The sequence below is a fragment of the Amblyraja radiata genome, chromosome 7, assembly GCF_010909765.2.
Source record: "Amblyraja radiata isolate CabotCenter1 chromosome 7, sAmbRad1.1.pri, whole genome shotgun sequence".
NCBI lineage: Eukaryota > Metazoa > Chordata > Chondrichthyes > Rajiformes > Rajidae > Amblyraja > Amblyraja radiata.
In genome coordinates, this window is record NC_045962.1 from 4,607,429 (window position 1) to 4,630,107 (window position 22,679).

Sequence of the window (22,679 nt, forward strand, 5' to 3'; positions counted from 1 at the left end):
AGCCATCTAGATAGCTATCCAGTATGTAGCTCAGTCCAGCTACCTAGTTATCCAGTATGTAGCCGCAGTCTAGCTAGCTACCTAGCTATCCAGTATGTTGCTAAGTCCAGCTATCTGTCTAGCTATCTATCTAGAAGGTGCTGTAAGGCAGCAACTTCATCGCAGCACCATTATGCTGCTGAAAAAGGTTGAAACTCTTTTACAGACCTTTTCAGATCTGAAAGGCCCGGATCTAAAATGTGATGAGGCTAAAGAAGGATCCCAACCCAAAACGTGACCTATTCACATTATCCAGGAATGTTGCCTGATCCGCTGAGTTACTCCAGCAATTTTTGTGTTTCTCCGAAGCAACATCTGTGCTAGGTGCACTGGAAACAATCTTACAGGTGGTGGCTTTGTTTAACAACTCCATTCTATGGCCATGGTTGAATGTTGTACTTTGGAGGCTAGTTACATGGCACAGGGAACATCTGAAGCCTCCCAGACACGATAATGGATATGGAGCTGATCACTTCACAACACCAGCATCGCATCCTCTAATGTGTGGGAAGGAACTGCAAATGCTGGTTTACACCAAAGAAAGACACACAATGTTGGAGTAACTCAGCGAGTCAGGCAGCATCTCTGGAGAGAAGGAATGGGAGACGTTTTGGGTCAATACCTTCAGGCTGAGAGTCAGAGGAGGGAAGCTGGAGATATGGAAGCATAAGGTGTGAATTTATGCGGATGCAAATCTTTATTTTTTAAATTCAATCCCACAGAAGACAATTTTTACTCACCTTCTGTCCCCTCTGTCCAGCTTCCGGGTTCACCGTTCGCAGGAGTTCCCACGGTACCCGCAAGTATTAGTATTTTAGTATTTATTTCAAGAGGGCTTGTATACAAAAACAGGAAATGTAATGCTGAGGCTCTTTCAGGTGCTGGCCTGGCTGCATTTTGAATATTGTGAGCAAATTTGGGCACCATCTCAGAGGAAGGATGTGCTGGCTCTGGAGAGGGTCTAGAGGAGGTTTAAAAGAATGATCCAAGGAATGAGTGGGTTAACCCATGATGAGCGTTTGTTGGCACTGGGCCTGTACTTGCTGGAGTTTAGAAGAATGAGGGGGGACCTCATTGAAACATAGAATAATGAAAGGCTTGGATAGAGTAGATGCGGAAAGGATGTTTCCACTAGTGGGAGAACCTTGTACTCTTAGCCTCAGAATTAAAGGATGCTTTTTTAGGAAGGAGACGAGGAGACATGCCTTTAGTCAAAGGGTGGTGAGTCTGTGGAATTCTTTGCCACAGAAGGCTGTGGAGGCCAAGTCAGTGGATATTTTTAAGGCAGAGATAGAGAGATTCTTGATTAGTACGGGTGTTAGTGATTATGGGATGAAGGTAGGAGAATGGAGTTAGGAAGGAGAGAAGCCGGCGACCTGTCAGCAGCGTGTTCGTTTTTTACAACTTTACAACAAATTTTTTTAGTATGTTTTAGTGTTTTTAATGTTTCTTTGTGTGTCTTGTGTGGGGGCTGGTGTGGGAGGGTAATGGGGAAACCGCTTTGGTCACCTCCTCCACGGAGAGGCGACTTTTTCCATGTCACCTCCCCCGTGGCCTAACAGCATGGATCGGCGCGGCCTTTCCCGGAGACATGCCCTGGGTTTCAGCGGCGGGCGCAGCGTGGACTCTCGGCGTGGAGCGGGCGAGCCCTCGCTGGGGCTCGCCGGACGGGAGCGCTCCGTTTCGCTGGCCCGCGGCAGCCGGCAACCTGAAGCCCCGGTCTGCAGAGCTCAAGTTGGCGCGGCGTCCGCAGCCCGGGTTCCCGCGTGGGGGACCAGAGGGGGGAAGAAATAGCTCCGAATGCCGGTCCGCGGCCTACTTCTACCGCGGGCATGGCATGGACTTACCATCACCCCGGGAGGGGAGCTCCGACCGCCGGCCCTGTGGTCTGCGGTGCTTCTGGCTGCGGCGCGGCGGGGACTTTAAATCTTCGACCGCCGGCCTGCGGCCTACACCAACCTAAAGCCGCGGTCTCTGGTGGGGAAGAGCCGACTCTGGACTTACCTGGACTTTTACCTGCCTGCACATCTGGACGCCTGCAGCAACGGCTGCGGAGGGTTGAGGTCCCGACCACGGGGGAAAATGGTGGAGGACTGGCCAAATGTTGTGCCTTCCACCACAGTGATGAATGCTGGGGTGGATGCTTGTGTTAAATTTTTATTGTGTATTGTATGTTCTTTATCATTTTACCGGTGCTGGCAAATTCATTTCACTTGCACTTTATGTGCAAGGTGACGAATAAAACCGTATTGTATTGTATTGTATTGTAGATCAGCCATGCTTGAATGGTGGAGTAGACTTGATTGGTCGAATGGCCTAATTCTGCTCCTATAACATGACATTCTGAAAACGACAGATCAATGCCAATGATGATCAAGGAAATGTGGAATGGTTCAGTGTAGGCTGGGGGGAAGTGAACAACGAAGCATACAATCAGTAAAATTAATCAGCACAGTGACACTAGTCAGAAAACTGGGGTGGGAGAGAGATGAAGAGAGAGGGAATGCAAGGGTTACGTGAAATTAGATAGATCAAAACATACCGCTGGGGTTGGAGGATGTGCAAGTGCACCTCTGCCTTACCTGAAACTACTGTAGGGTGTATGAAGTAGTGAAGACAACAAGGGATATGGGGAGAAGGCAGGCATGGGTTATTGATTGGGGACGATCAGCCATGATCACAATGAATGACGATGCTGGCTCTCTCCCTTCCTCTCTCTTTTCCTTTCTCTCATTTGCTCCATCACTTCTTTCTCTCCCTCCCTCCCACCCTTCTCTCCTTCTCTCCCACACACACATCACGCACAGACAACTAACACAGTTAGGGTGGGTAGTAGCCCAAAGGGTAGGATGGGGCTGAAGCCCAAAATTTAATGCCTGGACTGGTTTTTCACCAATGGTTTTTGGTTTTCTGGATCTATTGAATTAAATTACTTTTTTCTTTTCATTTCACAGTCACTAAAACAAGTGATATTGTAACTATGTACTTTTCAGTGGTGATCTACACATTTTGTTTGTTACTTGTAGGCTTACATGTATGCAATGTTATATTAAAATGTAGCTTAGATTTGTTTGGTCCATTAACTCGCATGCACTTTTTAAGCGCACATTTTGATTACTTTCCATTCTAACATAGAGATATAAAGTCTATAATAGACTTTAATTATATTTCTATGAATCTACAGACCTTGGCTGGGAACCTGGGGCTCACCAAAATTGTTCCCAATTGGGGCCCGCACCTCCTAAGGCCGGCCCTGTTCAAAGCTTTGTGATTTCATGTCGCCGATTCAAATCCCGGCTTCTCACTGCATTGATTGACTCGGAATGAGAAAATGATCAATAATGCATTAATGGTGACATTGCATTAAAATGCAGTAACAAATTTATTTGAATGACAAAAATAACAGTATCCCCTCTAACCCAGGGGGAACTTAAACAGAACTTAATACGGTATTAGCAAACAGCCCCGAGTCGGCAATCGTCCGATGGTGAAAATGGCGAAAAACCAACTAATTTGACCACCCGGCGGCTGCGAGAATATGGTCGATGGGGACGTCCATCGCCCTTGCCGCCGACGTTCTGCTGCCCTAGTGGAATGAGGTGTAAAAACATCACTGTTAATACCTACATCAACCAAGACTTGTTTCAACCACCTCGAGATAGTCTGCACTGACACTCTTGTGTGGCTTCTTGTGACTGATAAACAACCCTGTTTCCATATTTAGTAAGGCCCTCGTGGCCTCAATGTATTGCAGCAAATGTGTCTTTACACATAGACATGGATCCGTGGGATATGCTGAAAAACAATCTTGAATCCTGTCACACCTGGCCTGCTCTGTTTGAGTAGGTAATAAATGTAGAACGTAACATTATCTGCAGCCACATCCATCCTGTCTAGCTGTAGCTTTTGCAATGTCTGCACTCGTTATGCTGATACCAGTGCCATGAGCATGACCACCTTCATGGTGACTTTGGCCAGTCAGAGATGTGACAGGGGTCCACTGACGAAGTAGCTTGAGGACCACGCTTACATCCTAGATTGCCATGTACCTGGGTTTAGGAGGTCTGGAGTTAAAAATTCCTTTCATGAATGGAGAGGGTGAGACCCAATAGGATGTTCTTCGGACCACATCAATAAATATGAGGACAATGCACTTCTAGCTGAATTGATCTAGCTCAACCCCTCATCGTAGTAGAGTGTTGACAGGAACTCTAGAACATGCGAGATACCCGCCGTACAATATTCAATATTATTTTGTACACAGAAAATGTCCCATTTTTTCACATAAGAAATATAGTTATTTTGAGTACTCGTCCTCCAGGCTGCAGTGAGCATGTCCACAGTTCGCCCAGACAGTCCTCGCCCCAGATATGGCCTTCTTAAAACCTGCAAATTACCAAATCAATACAGTCACATAACGGATGCCATCAACAGTTACCGGGTGCACCAGTACATCCCTTCATTTGGGAACCTCCATCAGGGCTTGTGTCATCAACTCCAATATCGAAGGGAACCATGGCTGAGTAGGCCAGTCGGGTATCACCAGCACCCCTGAGGCGGCATCCTGCTTGATTTTATGCAGACACCGACTTATGAGACAGAATGGTGGAAATGCATATAAAAACATACCACCCCAATGTAGCGAGAAAGCGTCAATCGATACTGCCCCAGGATCTGGTTACCATGACATATTTCGGTGGCTGGTGGTTGAGTCTGGATGCGAACAAGTCGATATCTGGCCTTCCGTATTTGACAACTATATCATTGAATACATCCTGATTCAATATCCATTCTGTGTTGTCATGGAATTTTCGCGACCTGGTGTCTGCTACTATATTGAATCTACCTGGTAGATAAATAGCTGAAAGCCAAATATTGTTGTCAATACACCAAGTCCAGATTTGATTAGCCAATTTGTCACAAGACACCGACTTGATTCCACCCATGTGATTAACATACGCCACTGCCGTAGTCTTGTCAATTTGAAGCTGAACATGCAGATTAGTTATGTTAGAACAATAAGCCTTGAGCCCATAAAAAGCTCCCAAAAGCTCTAAGTAGTTAATTCCCCATGTCTGCAGAAGCAATGACTCTTCCACATTCCACATTCTACTGGAGACATGCTGAATCCACCACTGAAAATCAGTAACAGCATGTGCTGTTAACTGCATGGGCCTATTATAATGGCCCAAATGCATCCTGAGTGCCTGTTCCTTTGCCCTCTATAATTGCTGGTAGTGCAATGGCCCATACTGAACTGCCGGAAAAGCTGCCACTAATTTTCCGGGCAGGCTGGCCACCTGTCTAATTGAAGGTCGTTCCTCCTTCAACAGCTTAATGCAACCATCAATTAGCTTCACCCTTTTTTCCCTGGGCAGAGTCACTACCATGTGAATTGAATTAATTGTGAAACCCAAAGAGTCAATTGTTGTAAGTGGCGTTAATTTGGATTTCTCTGGATGAATGAGAAATCCCAATCTTTCAAAAGTGAATTTAACAACTGCCACAGATGCCTCAGCTAATTCACTTGTTCATCCTATAATTAGGATATCATCCAGATAAGCCATAACCACATGACCCTGGGCTCTAAGTAGCCCCAGTACTGGTTTTAACAATTTAGTGAATATTCTAGGAGCTGAAGTTAAATCATTAGGCAGTGCCTTGAATTGCCATTACTGATTCATCCACGTAAATTTCAAATACTTCCTATCCTCCAAATGAACAGACACTGAGTAATACACATCTTTCAGATCTATAGTTGCCATATAACATCCTCTGGAAATCAGTTGTTCGGCAGTAACAAATTTTTCCATTTTGAAGTGTCTATACTGTACAAAAGGATTAAGAATTGTCATCCAAAATAATTCTACATCCTCCGTCCTTTTTTGGTTGCAAAAAAATATTTGACACAAATTGATGGACTTGATAAACCGACCTCTCAATTATTCCTTTATTACACAACTTTTCAAGTTCAGCCTGAACCTCCATTACTTCTGTTTGTGAAAAATGGAGTGTTCTACTAGGAACATGCTGGAGGGGCAAATCACCATTTGGATTGAACTCAATTCGAAACCCTTGAATAATACTCAGTATAAACGGGTCTGAGGTAATTTGCTTCCAATTCTCATAGAACAGATGTAATCTGCTCCCAACCTTCGGCTGTGTTGTATTTAATATGTTCCCATGAGAACCAGGCCCAGCTACATCCTTGGTAACCGGTGTGACCTGCTGTCCCTGGTTCCTGGCGGGAAGCCCCACGTTAGTCCGTGTTCCCACTGCAGAGGACCAACTGTGCATCTGCGTCGACGGCCGGCTTGTTCCTGGTGTAGACCCGGAATCTGTATTTCGTCTGTAGGGATACCTTCTCTTCACAGACTTGCTGACCATCGGCATTTTGATTAACCCCGCCGTTTTTGCTTCGTCATCCAACTCCTTCACACGTTTTGCGAGGTCTTCTCCTAAGAGTAAGTTGGGTGGCTGCACATTGCTGGGCTTGCAAAGCGCTGCAAACTTAGGGTTGATGGTGGGCCGATGGCACACTTCCTGAGACAATTGATCTCGAAATGGGCGCTACACAGCAACCCTAGTGCCTCTTGATGAGTGTCCGTCACTTGCCCTCCATCCTTTGTTCTAGCAGCTTCAGGATTCTCTGCAACTTTACTTCCTGGGCACCCATGTCCACGCCCATCTGACCCCATATGACCTGGTTCACTGCCGGTACCTTTAGCAGTATGCAGTTCCTCGGGGTCTCATGCTTCTTGGCGGTTTCGTCCATCGTAAGCTCCTGGAGCTGATGCGATACCAAATAATTGATCGTGGAGGCCAACTCTTCTCCCAGTGGCTCTCCTGACTCTGACGGGACAGCGAATCGTACTGCCAGAGGTGGAACTTCTGGCAGCTGCCGTTCTTCGCTTGGATCGACCTCACCGTCAGAGTCGGGGTCAGAACTCTGCTGACCCACTGCACGCGCCTCATCAATGAGGGTGCTATCAAGCAGCACTTTACTAGGTGCTGCTGGCCCGGCCTCTCCAGCCTGGTGCTGACACCACTCCTCCTCCTGGAGTGTGCCCTCCTGGAGCAAACTGTGTAACAGATGCTCCATTTGGGATATCCAGCCCTGGAGCGGAATCCTCCCGACCAGACTCCCCTGATTCCGTGGGCCTGACAGAGTTGTGCATTGCCTTATGCCCGACTGGCGCTGGCTCCGCGCTTTGTAGCAACAAGTCAGCAGTCGCCCCGCTCCCAGCCGGTGACTGTGCAGGGGTACAAGGCAGCCATTCACAGACCGCACTCCCGCAGCTGTCCATCGATTTGCCGGCTCGCCTCTTCCCCTTGCCCGTCTTGTCCATGGTGCTTCCTAAAGACAAAACACAGCACCACAGCAAACGGACCCGAATTCCAGCTACGTTTTCCCACTTACCTGGAGTTTAAAATACTTACCACTGGAGGAGTCACAGCCTCCATGCGCCAATGTGGCTGATGTAATGATGCGCATGTGCACTTGCGGAACTTCTTCACGGAATCACTCACGTGACTCCGAAGTAAAACAGATTTTAGGGGGTGTAAGAGAGCAGATAGCTGGACAATGGGTGAGGAAAGTTACATTGATGATATTTCCCTGCCTCAATGCATCACTGTTCTCCTCGCCATATTAAACTATTGGAATTGTTTCCATTAGATTTAATCGTCAAAATATTCACAGGTTTGAATGAGGTGCAAGGATAGTTATTCTGTAATGTATTTGTGCTGGAATCGGACTTAAAATAAAACTCGGAGCACACAAGTAGTTAACATGCTGGTTGTATTATTATCGCCATCTTGAGTCCGTCGCACATGCATGCAATCACGCAAGTCATTCAAATATGCAAATCATATTCTCAAACACAACACTCCTCCCCCTTTAACTTGGAGGCAGGTAAGACCATTTGATCTTCATTGTATATGGTATTTTACACAAAGTCCATTCTAACTAACACTTCTAACATTTCCTCTGAAGTGTTTATAACATCCCATTATGACGTTTACGCATGTTCAATTAACACGTTTCATCAACTCACTAAATGCATACAGAACTCTATTTACTCTGTACATTTCTTCGATTATGCAAATAAAACCTGATGTTTAAATCATCATACCCAGTATACTTTATCCGGCAGTAATAATCATGCATAAAGTAAACCGTTTATCTCAACTTGGCACATGATTATTAAATTCTCCTTAAAGGTGGTGTGGCAACCAAAATACAGTAAATGACACATTGCTTTGTGCCAACTATATGTGTTTTCACTTATAAAGAATAAAATCATCAGATCTTTTAGGTGTTCTTTTAGTTCTATTAGACATGCGTATATCTGTCTGTGTTGGATTTGGCATGTGATCTGATATATCAGGCTCTGGTTGTGATGTTGTGTTATCACTGTTGACTAAAGGTGCGTCACTCTCTGAAGTTCTTTCAGAATCTACACCTGCGGTTGGAGTAGACAGAACTATCAGTGACTCCTCGCTTGGTTGAACTACTTCTCTTTGCTGGAAGTTGGTGTGCTCGTCACCTTTTGGCAAGTATGCTGTCATTTGATCTACATGACGACGCACAACTCTTCCCTCCCTCAACTTTACATTGTACAGGACTTCACGGATGACTTCTGCTATCATTCCCAAAGCCAAGTAGGACCTGATGTAAAGTTCTTGACCATGACATGATCATTCAGCTCACAGACTCGTTCCTTGCTTCCTCGATCTGCTGCCTGTTTCATTGAAGCTTGCTTACTTTGGACAGATTGGCTTATATCGGGTCGCAGACTGTCAAGTTTAGTGCGCATCTTTCGTCTGAACATCAGTTCACTGGGTGACTTTCCAGTCGTTCCTTGAGGTGTGACTCAGTACGTCAGCAAGAACTTCTGGAGTGTTAGTTCCAGATCTGATCCTTTTCCTTTCTCCACACCTGCTTTCACCGTCTGTATACCTCTTTCGGCTAATCCATTGCTGGACGGGTGTTTGGGTGATGTTTGAATGTGGCAGATGTTGTTGCTGCTGAGGAACGTGGCAAATTCCTCAGACAAAACTGCGTACCATTGTCTGTGACTACCATTTCCAGTAACCCATTAGATGCAAACAACCGTCTCAGGGTAATCACTGTTGGTGCTGCTGTTGCGTGTTTCACCCGAATGGCTTCAATCCACTTGCTGTGAGCATCGACCACAATCAGCAAATTCTCCTCGTCGAGGCTGGCACAGTCACAGTGAATCCTACTCCATGGTCTCTCAGGAAACTCCCATGGATGGATCTGGGCTGCAACAGGACTATGTCGACTCTGCTGACGCTTGGGCAACTTCTCACTTGTTGTTCCAACTCTTTGTTGATTCCTGGCCACCAGACATATGATCTTGCCAATGCCTTCATTTTCACGATGCCAGGGTGCGTACTATGCAGCTCTTCAAGGATTCTAGTCCTCAACTCCAGATTATCTGGGACGACCACTCGTGGTCCCCACAGGATTATGTCATCCTCAACTGACAGCTCTTCTTTCTTGCTGGCAAAGGGCTTTACTTCTTCTGGAAGATTCCTTGCACTTGGCCATCCTTCCATGATGTGGTTCTTCACCTTGAAAAGAACTCTGTCCTTCTTGATTGCTCTCTTCACTTCCTGTGCATCAACAGGGCATGTGTCCAGATTGGTGAGCAAGTTGATGCGTGCCTCTGGTGCTTCATCAAGCTCCGCGAGCTCAGGGTGATTCTATGAAGAGTCCTCTTCGTGGATCGGCAAGCGCGACAACGCATCTGCATTCTGGTGTATCTTGCCTTCTTGATGGACTATCTTGTAACTGTAGGCAGACAGGATCATATGCCATCTTGCTACACGAGCAGAGGCCATTTTGCTGGCAGGCTTGTGTTCTCCAAAGAGTTCCATCAGAGGCTTGTGATCAGTCAAAATGGTGAAAGAGCTCCCATGTAACTGCTTGTGGAACTTGTTCAGTCCGAAGATCATGGATAAACCCTCCTTCTCATATTGTGCGTAGTTCACTTCGCTGGGCTTGAGAGTGCGTGAGGTAAATGCTATTGGACGTTCATGTCCCTCTGAATCCACATGGCTTATCACAGCACCTAAGCCATATGGGCTTGCATCCGTTTGGAGCAAGATTGCTTTGGCTGGATCGTAATGCATCAGCACACTATCACTCTGCAGGAGACGCTTGGATCTCTGGAATGCCTGCTCTTGTTCCTTTCCCCATGTGAACTTGGGATCAGGCTTGCTGCTTCTCCTCCCACTCTTTGAATCTGCTGATCTGTACTCATCCTTCAGTATCCGGGTCCACGGTTCAATCTCATGTGACAGGTTGGGTATAAACTTCCTGTAATACCCAAGAAAGCCTAGGTATTCCTGGAGTTGGCTTTGGTTCACAGGCCACTTTGCTTCCCTCACCGCATCAACTTTGTCTTGAAGAGGACGAAGACCATTCTTGTTCAGTCGATGTCTGAGATAGTCGACTGACTCTTGCATCAGTGCACACTTCTCTTTCTTCAGACGTAACCCACTGGTCTCAAGTCTTCACAGGACCGCTTCCACGTTCCTGAGGTGCTCTTCGCCAGTCCTTCCGCTGACGATGATATCATCAAGATATGGCTTGCACATAGGAATATCCGTTAGCAGGCTCTCTATTGTACTCTGGAACATGGCTGGTGCGCTGGATATCCCAAAGAGTAATCTGGTATACTTGAAGAGACCTTTGTGCGTATTGATTGTGGTGAACTTCCGAGCTTCAGGGCCTAACTCTATCTGATGATAGGCATGGGGGAGGTCTAGTTTAGAGAACTTGGCTCCTCTTTCTAGTTTCTGCAGGAGATCCTCCAAAGTTGGAAGTGGATACTGTTCCGCTTTCAGCAACTTATTTGCTGTGAGCTTGTAATTGCCGCAGACTCTCATTCTTCCATCCGGTTTCATAACAGCTATGATCGAGCATGCGAAATCTATCTCTTCGCATATTCTCCAGTTCCTTAAAATTACACCAATCACTTAACTGCTGAAACTTTGCTAGGAACTGAGGGATTGTTTCATTTGTGTGCCTTGCTTCCCAAACCAGGAAGGAACAATGCTCTTTTCTTCTCTTCTGAAGTGATATCATTTGAAGTGAACCAAGTCTCTCTGTTACTACTCAGTTACACAATGTGCCAGCCTCCTACACAATGTCCTCAAACCTTAACAAAATCACAGAGGAATTATCGATCACCAATCGAGGCTGGACACTAATTAGCCCAAATAATCCCAACTTTTCTCTCGTATACTAATCGATGTTAGGTCTAGGCTGCTTACTCTGAATCTTGGAGTCGATCTAATAGAAGGCTTTGTTTCATCTCCAACTGCATTCAATTGGGTAACACAGATACTTCAAACATGGTTAGCAAATGCCACATTTAACCATATAACCATATAACAATTACAGCACGGAAACAGGCCATCTCGACCCTTCTAGTCCGTGCCGAACACATAATCTCCCCTAGTCCCATATACCTGCACTCAGACCATAACCCTCCATTCCTTTCCCATCCATATAACTATCCAATTTACCATATCTCACGCCATATACATGCATGCACAACATATATCCTCTAATTTTATATTCATCATTGATCCATACCACTGAATTCGTAAAGTCCAGATCTTGCTGCGATGAATTTACCAGTCAACTTGACTGTAGACCAAACTCTCAGAACTCCGGTGCATCGGTGACTACTCGGGCTGGCCTCACGGGCTGGCTTTGCTGCCTGATGCTACTGCTGGCACCATCTCACATTCAGGCTAGGCGACGTTACGGCTGGGCGACACGGTAGATCTACGGCTAGGCTAGTTGACCGCATCAGGGCTGCACCGCTTAACGATGTGTCATTCTAACGTTATCACCGGCGCTGGTCTGCTCTTGAAAACTTGGCTTCTCGTCGTTGGTGGCGGTTGCTGGACTTGGCCATGGGCTGCACGGCACTGGAAACTCAATAATTCTCTGCTAATTGTTTAAGAAGGAACTGCAGATGCTGGAAAATCTAAGGTAGACAAAAATGCTGGTTTGAAGAAGGGTTTCGGCCCAAAACGTTGTCTATTTCCTTCGCTCCATAATTCTCTGCTAATTCACTGGCAGGGTCGCGTGGGGTTACATAGTTCGGTTGGCTTAGCATGTTAAAGGCAAGCGAACACTGTTGATGTTCTGCTGTCTAGGCTAATTCAATGAGCTGCGCTGCACCACTACAGTACTGCTTGTTCAATGGCGATCGTGTGTTCCAGTCCTAATTTTGCAGCAAATTTTTCAAATACATAACTCATCTTTAACTTCATGTCCGATCGTGAGAAAACCGCAAATCGACTGCAATATTGTTCCTGTTAGTGAGATCCCATCCTCGTCGCCAAATTGTTATGTATTTGTGCTGGAATCGGACTCAAAATAAAACTCGGAACACACAAGTAGTTAACATGCTGGTTGTATTGTTATCGCCATCTTGAGTCCGTCGCACATGCGTACAATCGCGCAAGTCATTCAAATATGCAAATCATATTCTCATACACAACATATTGGAAGAAGAACATAGGGAAGAGATAAGAATTTTGCCTTCCATCACCGTGAGGAGGTGTTGGGGATTCACTGTGATGTATGTTTGTGTAAACTGTGTTAAGTGTGTGTCTTGGTCATGACTGCAGGAATGAAATTTCGTTCAAACCTTGTCTGTTTGAATGACAAGAAAAGGCATTTTATTCTATTCTATTCTATTCACATCTTCTTTCAGGATGAAATAGCTTTCTCTGTGAAATCTTTCTCTTTTTCCATGATACCAAGGGCAAGGATACGAGACGAATAAGTGGAGCAAATGCATCTGTTTTCAGAACACCTTTTACATTATTACACGTTGAAATATCTAATATACCAAAGCCTGGAGATTAATTGAGAAGAAATGTCATATTTTGAGCATCACGACACTCAGCAACACCAAAGAAGAATGCTTTAGCAGGAAGGAATTGTGGGGTTTCTGGAGAATGGGTTATGATCTTTGGGGGAAGAGGCCATTGAGCAGTCAGAAGCCAGGCTCATGCCTCCTCAATAAATATGATTGGTAATTGTAGAAAAACAATAACTGCTGAATTATTAGTATGGGTGCATTAAACCTTCATCAGGATAAACAAATCCTAAACCATGAGGAACCTGTTCATTCAATTTATGCATTTCCTATGTGTTCCTATGTCTATCATCAGGCGACCTGTTCTGAGTCTTATCCCTATCTACCCAGATTGACATGTTGTGAATATCCACACACAATGCTGGAGTAACCCAGTGGGATGGGCAGCATCTCTGGGTAGAAGGAATGGGTGATGTCTCGGGTCGAGACCCTTCTTCACCCTACTGGACCCGAAATGTCAGCCATTCCTTCTCTCCGGAGATGCTGCCAGTCCCACTGAGTTACTCCAGCATTTTGTGTCTACCTTTGGGGTAAACCAGCATCTGCAGTTCCTTCCTATGCATCTTTTGAAGCTTCTCTCTATGCTGCTCCCACTTTTATTTCTAAAATTATAAGAGGCCCAACCAATCATCCTCTCTCAAAAATGGAAAATAAAATTGGATATTGTGATAATTACAATTCATCCCAGCATTCTGACATTATCACTGAATGCGACAGACAGAATTAACCTCACAGGGAAAGTATTATGTTCAAACAAAGAACTGCAGATGCTGGCTAACACATAAAGACATAAAGTGCTGGAGTAACTCAGCGGGTTTTGATTCAAAACCCTTCTTCAGACAGTTTTTTGTACATTCTTTCTTGTACATCACTTATCGACCAACTGACCAAATGGTGCCAGCACAACAACCTGGTTCTCAATATCAGCAAAACCAAGGAACTGATTGTGGACTTTGGAAGAGGAGGGTTGAGGGCCCATAATCCTGTTTACATCAATGGGACGATGGTGGAGAGAGTCAAAAACTTCATATTCCTGGGGGTGCATATTTCCGACGATCTATCCTGGACCCAGCGAACTAATGCCATTATAAAGAAAACACATTAGTGCCTCTACTTCCTGAGAAGGTTACGGAGATTCGGTACATTAATGAGGATTCTCTTGAACTTCTACAGGTGCACGGTAGAGAGCATGCTGACTGGTTGCATCATGGCCTGGTTCGGCAACTTGAACGTCGAGGAGCGGAAAAGACTGCATAAAGTTGTGAACACTGCCTAGTTCATCACCGACTCTGACCTCCCCACCATCGAAGGGATTTATCAGAGTCGCTGCCTCAAAAAGGCAGCCAACATCATCAGAGATGTTGGCCACACACTCATCTCACCACTGCCATTGGGAAAAAGGTACAGGACATGAAACATAGAAACATAGAAATTAAGTGCAGGAGTAGGCCATTCGGCCCTTCGAGCCTGCACCGCCATTCAATATGATCATGGCTGATCATCCAACTCAGTATCCCGTACCTGCCTTCTCTCCATACCCTCTGATCCCCTTAGCCACAAGGGCCACATCTAACTCCCTCTTAAATATAGCCAATGAACTGGCCTCGACTACCCTCTGTGGCAGGGAGTTCCAGAGATTCACCACTCTCTGTGTGAAAAAAGTTCTTCTCATCTCGGTTTTAAAGGATTTCCCCCTTATCCTTAAGCTGTGACCCCTTGTCCTGGACTTCCCCAACATCGGGAGCAATCTTCCTGCATCTAGCCTGTCCAACCCCTTAAGAATTTTGTACGTTTCTATAAGATCCCCTCTCAATCTCCTAAATTCTAGAGAGTATAAACCAAGTCTATCCAGTCTTTCTTCATAAGACAGTCCTGACATCCCAAGAATCAGTCTGGTGAACCTTCTCTGCACTCCCTCTATGGCAATAATGTCCTTCCCCAGATTTGGAGACCAAAACTGTACGCAATACTCCAGGTGTGGTCTCACCAAGACCCTGTACAACTGCAGTAGAACCTCCCTGCTCCTATACTCAAATCCTTTTGCTATGAAAGCTAACATACCATTCGCTTTCTTCACTGCCTGCTGCACCTGCATGCCCACTTTCAATGACTGGTGTACCATGACACCCAGGTCTCGCTGCATCTCCCCTTTTCCTAGTCGGCCACCATTTAGATAATAGTCTGCTTTCCTGTTTTTGCCACCAAAATGGATAACCTCACATTTATCCACATATGAGAACTGTAACGTCCAGGTTCAGGAACAGCTTCTTCCCTCCAAACATCAGGCTATTAAACACTAAAACCTCATAAGCTATGAACTACAATAGACTATTATTATTATTATTATTATTATTATTATTATTATTATTATTATTATTATTATTATTATTATTATTATTATTATTATTATTATTAATATTATTGCACTGTTATTGTTGGGTTTTTCCTGAGTTTTTGTCACATTATTTATTTATTTAAAAAAAAATTATTATTATTTTATTTCTTTTAATTAGAAGTACAATAAGTTACAGTAGTACACGCCACATAAATCTTATTACATTTGTTATGCCCCTTCATTTTTTGAGCTTTAAGAAAAATAGCAATAAAGGAAGTAAGGAAAGTGAGAAAGAGTCGTGATAGTGCGAGAAAATGTTTTTTAAAAAAAAGCCCATTAGAAAGAGTTAGAGAAGAAAGTTAAGAAATAGACCCTAGAAAAGAAAGAAAGAAAGAGAAACAATTGCTCTATTATAAAAAACCACGCAAAAAGGGATATACCAACTTCATATTTTTCATCCCACGTTACCAGATCCTGGCACCATTTATTTTTTAAATTACTGTTGCACCTTATACTTGTAGTAAGTCAATAAATGCAGACCACGTCTTTTGGAAGTGATCTGCTTTGCCTGCGAGGAGGAGTCTCATATCTTCCAGGTGTAGTGTTTAGAACATATTTGAAATCCATATATTTACTGTTGGTATAGGAGCGTTTTTCCAGAATTTGAGTATAAGCATTTTTACATTATTTATTATGATTACATATTCTTTTGTGCTACAGCAAGTAATAATGTCATTGTTTCATCTGGGACACATGACAATAAAACACTCTTGACTCTTGATCTCATATTCAAACAAAGTACTGGGAGATTCTCCAGTTGCTGTCCCACAAAGTTTGCGGCAAAAAGGGAAGTATTGACAGTGGGAAGGACAATATCCCACCGACATCATTTGTTAAAACAAATCTGTGATTCCTCAAGTTTCTTAGTTTAGTATCATAGAGACATACAGCTCTTGGGCCCACCTGCATGGCGACCAAGATGCCCCATTTAAGCTAGTCCCCTTTGCCTGCATTTGGCCCAAATCCTTCAAAAGAATGGCAATGAAGTTGTTTTTTTTCTGGTTGGCTGCCAGTGACTAGCGGTGTTCCACACAGGTCGGTGCTGGGGTCACTGCTTTTCACGTTGTGTATCAATGATTTGGATGAGGGGATTGAAGGCTTTGTGGCTAAGTTTGCAGATGATAGGGATGATAGGTGGAGGGGCAGGTAGCGTAGAAAATACAGGGACTGCAGAAGGACTTAGACAGGTTGGGAGAGTGTGGAGTCGTGCATTTTGGGAGTAGGTATAAAGGCATAGACTATTTTTTAAATGGGGAAAGAATTCAGGTCAGAAGTGCAAAGGGACTTGGGAGTGCTGGTGCAGGATTTGCAAGTTGAATCTGTAGTAAGGAAGGCAAATGCAATGCTAGCATGAATTTCAGGAGAGCTAGAATACAAAACAGGGATGTGATGCTGAGGCTTTACAAGGCACCTTTAAAATAGAATAGATAGAATAGATAGAATTTATTGCCACACAACCAGGGTCGGTGGAATTTGGAGTATTGCGAGTAGTTTTGGGCTTCATGTCTGAGGAAGGATGTGCTGGCTCTGGAGAGGGTCCAGAGGAGGTTTACAAAAATGATCCCAGGAACGAGTGGGTTAACACATGATGAGTGTTTGACGGCACTGGGCCTGTACTCGCTGGAGTTTAGGAGGATGAGGGGTGTCCTCATTGAAACTTACCAAATATTAAAAGGCGATTTCTGAGTTTGGGCCTGAGGAATGTCCTCAGCCAGAAATCCATCTCATCAATATTATTTTTTTAGAGATACAACATGGAAACCGGCCCTTTGGTCCACCGAGTCTGCGCCGGCACTAGCACTATCCATTACTACACTAGGGACAATTTACAATTTCACCAAAGCCAATTAACCTACAAACCTGTACGTATTGTGCGGGAGGAAACAGGAGCACCCGGAGAAAATCCACGGGGTACATAGGAAGAACGTACAATCTCCGTACAGACAACACACATGGTCTGGACTGAACCCCGGTGTCTGGTGCTATAAGTCAGCAGGTTTACCGCTGTGACCCTGTGTCACACATTTGTTCACATTCAAGATGGCTGAGACATTCAACATATTTTATCATTTTTACTTCACCCACTCCACCTGCCCCCCCCTCCCCCCCCCCAACCCTCACCCCTGCATTCTCCAAGATATTCTTCAGACGGAAAGTCGGGGTTGGGGGCGGTGGGGGGTGGGGTGGGGGGGAGAGATGGAGGTGAGAAAAGACCAGGACTAATAAGGGCCGGCCACAATGAGCTCAGCGCAGGGTGGTGCCTGGTGGGCCCAGTGTTGGCTGGGGAAGGTGTGATCTCAAGAGGGAAACAATGTGGAGAGCTGAGTTAAATGAATAGTGGGCGGAAAGGAGGCAAGGGAGGAAGAGGAGGGGTTGGAGGTACGTTACTTAAAATGAGAGAATTCAATGTTCAATGTTTGTAAACGACCTCAGGGAAATATGAGAAGCTGTTCCTCCAATTTACATGTGGCCTCACTCTGGCAATGGGGGAGGCCCAGAATAGAGAGGTCAGTGTGGGAATGGGAAGGGGAGTTGAAATGGTGGATGACGAGAGATTCCATAGACCTCATGTGTTAGATACAGTGTGAATCTCCTTCTGCACAGACATTTCACACACTCCCAAAGCACGGGTTAGACACAGAGTGATTCAGAGTGACGCTCCCTCTAACCCTGACTCAGCAAGTTGCCCAAGCACGTTATTACACCAGTGTACAGCTATTTACCTTCAGCATCCCCTAGCAAAAAAAAAACTAATTCATTGTCCAGCTCAGACACTTGTCAGCGTTTTTTAATAGGAGCCAGAAGTGAAGAGAGTACAACATGTCTAATTTGGATGTTGCAGTCGTATGTCCAGTACAAATACCTTTCTAAATTGCAAAGAATTACAACGTGAAGGTTTATTACCTAGAGTCCTCTCGCTGGATCACAACACTACAGGACCATCTGCACATTTAATCTTCATGTACAACTCTTGTGAAGTGTTCTAATCCCTAGTGAATGAGCACGTACAGCTTGTAGGCTTGCCTCTGTCAGATGGTTACAGGTGCCACTGCCACTGCTGTGTTCACTTTAGTTTAGAGATACAGAGTGGAAACAGGCCCTTTAGCCCAACCAGTCCATGACGACCAGCGATCACCCGTTCACACTGGTTCTCTCCTATACACTTCTACAGGTGCACAGTCGAGAGCATGCTGACCAGTTGCATCGTGGCTTGGTTCAGCAATTTGAGCGCCCTGGAGAGGAAAAGACTACAAAAAGTAGTAAACACTGCCCAGTCCATCATCGGCTCTGATCTTCCTTCCATCGAGGGGATTTATCGCAGTCGCTGCCTCAAAAAGGCTGGCAGTATCATCAAAGACCCACACCATCCTGGCCACACACTCATCTCCCTGCTACCTTCAGGTAGAAGGTACAGGAGCCTGAAGACTGCAACAACCAGGTTCAGGAATAGCTACTTCCCCTCAGCCATCAGGCTATTAAACCTGGCTCAGACAAAACTCTGATTATTACCAACCACTTTCTGTTATTTGCACTATCAGTTTATTTATTCATGTGTGTATATATTTATATCATGGTATGTGGACACATTTATCTGTTTTGTAGTAAATGCCTACTATTTTCTGTGTGCTTAAGCAAAGCAAGAATTTCATTGTCCTATACAGGGACACATGACAATAAACTCACTTGAACTTGAACTACACCAGGGACAATTTACAGAAGCCAATTCATCTACAAAGCTGCACATCTTTGGAACGTGAGAGGAAGCAGGAGCACCTGGAGAAAACCCATGCGCTCACAGGGAGAACGTGCAAACTCCGTATAGACAGCATCTGTGGTCAGGATCGAACCTGGGTCTCTGATCTGTAAGGCAGTAACTGTACCACTGTGCTGCCCTGTGATAGGATAAAGATAAGCATTAAAGATGAAATTAACCCCAGGGCCCACATCCTCTTTGGGATTTAAAACAAAAGACACACAAAAACGAACAGTAACATATTATCCCAACTTCCATATTCAGTTCCGACTAATGAAGGCCAGAGTACCAGAAACTGTCTTTATCACCCTATCTACCTGTGATGCCACTTTCAAGGAACTATGTAGATGTACTCCAAGATCCCTCTGCTCTACAACACTCCCCAGGGCTCTACCATTCACTGTGTCGGTCCTGCCAATGTTAGACTTCCCAAAATGCAACACCTTCGACTTATCTGCATTAAACTCCACCAGCCATTCCTCAGCCCATTTGCCCAGCTGCTCAGGATAGTGCTGTAATTTCCTGATAACCATCTGCACTCTCGAGGATACCACCTAAATTGTCCCTAGTGGGTGTGTAGGATAGTGTTAGTGTGCGGGGATCGATGGTCGGTGCAGACTCAATGGGCCGAAGAGCATATTTCCACGCTGTAACTACACAAAACCAAATCCAATCTTACTATTATACACAACTTGTCACGTGTAAATTAATAAATAAAATAATCGGCTACAGTTATGTTTGACGTAATGTAGAATTGAGCATTCTACCACATTATGATTCATCAAATCGTATGAAACAGACCTGCAGGATTCGGAGCTGTGAATGCTCCAGAACTCTTTTGTTCAGATTACAAATAAAGTGACATGAAAACACAATTGGAAGAATCAATGACACATCAGGTGCCTTTCGAATGCTTCTCTTCCATCACTGTGCGCAGTGTGCGGTTATTTTTCCGCTGATTTTCAGTAGTGATTCATTGTCATGACAAAAGAATAACCCATTGCTGTCTTTATTATGCACACAGTATAAATACCAAGTGACATGAGGCTGTGAAACATTCAGTCAGTTTCTAACCTCACTGGACTCAAAATGGGAAAGGCAAGGAGAGCTCAGTGTTTTTGCATTCTATTACATTGCAAATCTCCTGGGATGAACTGTTAACTTACAGACATTTATTTTTCTCTCCCCACAGGTCATTTTCTACGAGGACAGGAACTTCCAGGGTCGGCACCATGAGTGCAGCACCGACTGTGCCGACCTGTCCCCTTACTTCAGCCGCTGTAACTCCATCCGTGTGGAGAGTGACTGGTGGGTGGCGTACGAGAAACCCAACTACATGGGGTACCAGTATGTCCTGAACAGGGGGGAGTATCCTGACTACCAGCGCTGGATGGGATTCAACGACAACATCAGGTCCTGTCGCAGCTACCCACATGTGAGTGATAATTTGACGTGCTATATTCCATACACATCAGTACCAGGTGCTGATCATTGTGTTTGTAGATTGAGTTCCTCAATAGCAATCCTTCAGCTGCCATTTCTTTCATGATTGGGTTAACAAATGTTGAGTATTTGAAGGCACTGGACCTGTATTTGCTGGTGTTTAGAAGGATGAGGGAAAACCTCATTGAAATTTACATTGGATAGAGTGGATGTGGAGAGGATGTTTCCACTAGTGGGAGAGTCTAGGACTAGAGGTCAAAGCCTCAGAATTAAAGGGATTAGTGAATCTGTGACATTAATTGCCACAGTAGGCTGTGGAAGCAAAGTCAATGGATATTTTGAAAGCGGAGATTGTCAGATGCTTGATTAGTAAGGGCTTCACGGGATATGGGGTGAAGGCAGGAAAATGGGGTTGAGAGGGAGAGATACTGTAGATCAGCCATGGGTGAATACCAGAGTAGAGTTGATGGGCTAAATGGCCTAATTCTGCTTCTATCACTTATGAACATATGAACATGAATTTCTCAGTGTGTTTGGTCCATCAAACTGTGCTTATTTATGTAACGGTTGTAACGTGAAACTGACTGATACTTCACACAAAGAGAGTTTTAAATCCCAATATGATCTATAGCTTGTTTGGAGAGATAATAAAGTGTGTGCCTTATGCTGGCTACATTAGATTATTGCACGAGTCACAATGATTATTGGTGGAAACATTAATTAGATATTGCTGATAAATTTGTTATAAATTAATATGTTAATTCTTATTTTATAAATTTACAGGATATACTATACTGCATTAACTAATCCTGCAAGGGCAGCTCTTAATCAGACATTTACCTCAAATATATTTGTGAATTTTTTGTCTTTTCTCTTTTTATTGTTTCACATATTTCACTCTTTAAAAATAAGATTACGTGGCAGTGAACACTGGCTACAAGCCTAAAATTCAATTAATAATTTTAACTGATAAATAGTTTCATCTTTAATCTCATTGTTGGTTATATTCCTACATTACACTTCACACTTTACCTCCACATACTAAATGAATATTCAAAATATCATTACAAATAACATTATATAGCAGCATTTCATTATTGCCAAACCTGACATTGTCACTCTGTCCAGCAGATTATCTCACTTTATCTCGTTTTTTAGACTTCAACTAGTCTCTGGAATATTCCCGTCCTTATTAGGCTGTTTTCTCATCTTGGACCAAATGTGCGTTTGTGTTTCACCCCAATTACAATCATATTTATTTTACAGCAACGAGGTGGAAACTACAGGATGAAGATTTACGAGAGGCCTGACTTTGGAGGACAGACGATGGAATTCATGGACGACTGTCCCTCCGTCTACGATCGTTTCCGTAACCGTGACATTCACTCCTGCCAAGTGATGGATGGTTACTGGATCTTCTATGAACAGCCCAACTACAAAGGCCGACAGTACTTCATGAGACCCGGGGAGTACAGGAAATACAATGACTGGGGCGGATACAACTCCACCATCGGGTCTTTCAGGCGCATGAGGGACTTCTAATCTGTTATTGCATGGCACAAATTTATCTTGTTAAAATATTTATCGCCACAATAAAACATCTCTACTTCACTACTGTTTACATCCGCAAATTTATTGAAAGTCTAAAGATAGATGGTCTCTCATAATGTCACCATGTGTTGTTTAGTTTAGTTTAGTTTAGTTTAGTTTAGTTTAGAGATACAGCGCAGAAACAGGCCCGTCAGCCCACCGAGTCCGCACCAGCCAGCGATCCTTGCACATTAACACTATCCTACGTACATTAGGGACAATTTACATTTGTACCAAGCCAATTAACTTACAAACCTGTATGTCTTTGGAGTGTGAGAAGAAACCAAACATCTCGAAGAAAACCCACGCAGGGCACGGGGAGAACGTACAAACTCCATACAGACAGCACCTGTAATTGGGATCGAACCCGGGACTCTGGCACTGTAAAGCAGTAAATCTACCGCTACGCCCCCGTGCCACACTTCTTCATTGTTCTTCATTGTTCTCACCAAAATGAATAATCAAAGGTACAAAAATATGTTTGGGCTATTTAGAGGGATCACATCAGAGCCAGAGCTGATCT

The 22,679-nt window shown here is 44.4% G+C and overlaps 1 protein-coding gene across 1 annotated transcript; it reads left to right on the top strand.

The window, feature by feature from the left end:
* The first annotated feature begins 20,186 nt into the window (after nucleotides 1-20,186).
* On the top strand, nucleotides 20,187-22,174 carry LOC116974959 (gamma-crystallin S-1-like). Its single transcript, XM_033023580.1, has 3 exons — nucleotides 20,187-20,221; nucleotides 20,316-20,558; nucleotides 21,833-22,174. Exons 1-3 carry the CDS (start codon nucleotides 20,213-20,215, stop codon nucleotides 22,106-22,108), a joined length of 528 nt encoding a protein of 175 aa, XP_032879471.1. The 5' UTR covers nucleotides 20,187-20,212; the 3' UTR covers nucleotides 22,109-22,174.
* Nucleotides 22,175-22,679: the final 505 nt, after the last annotated feature.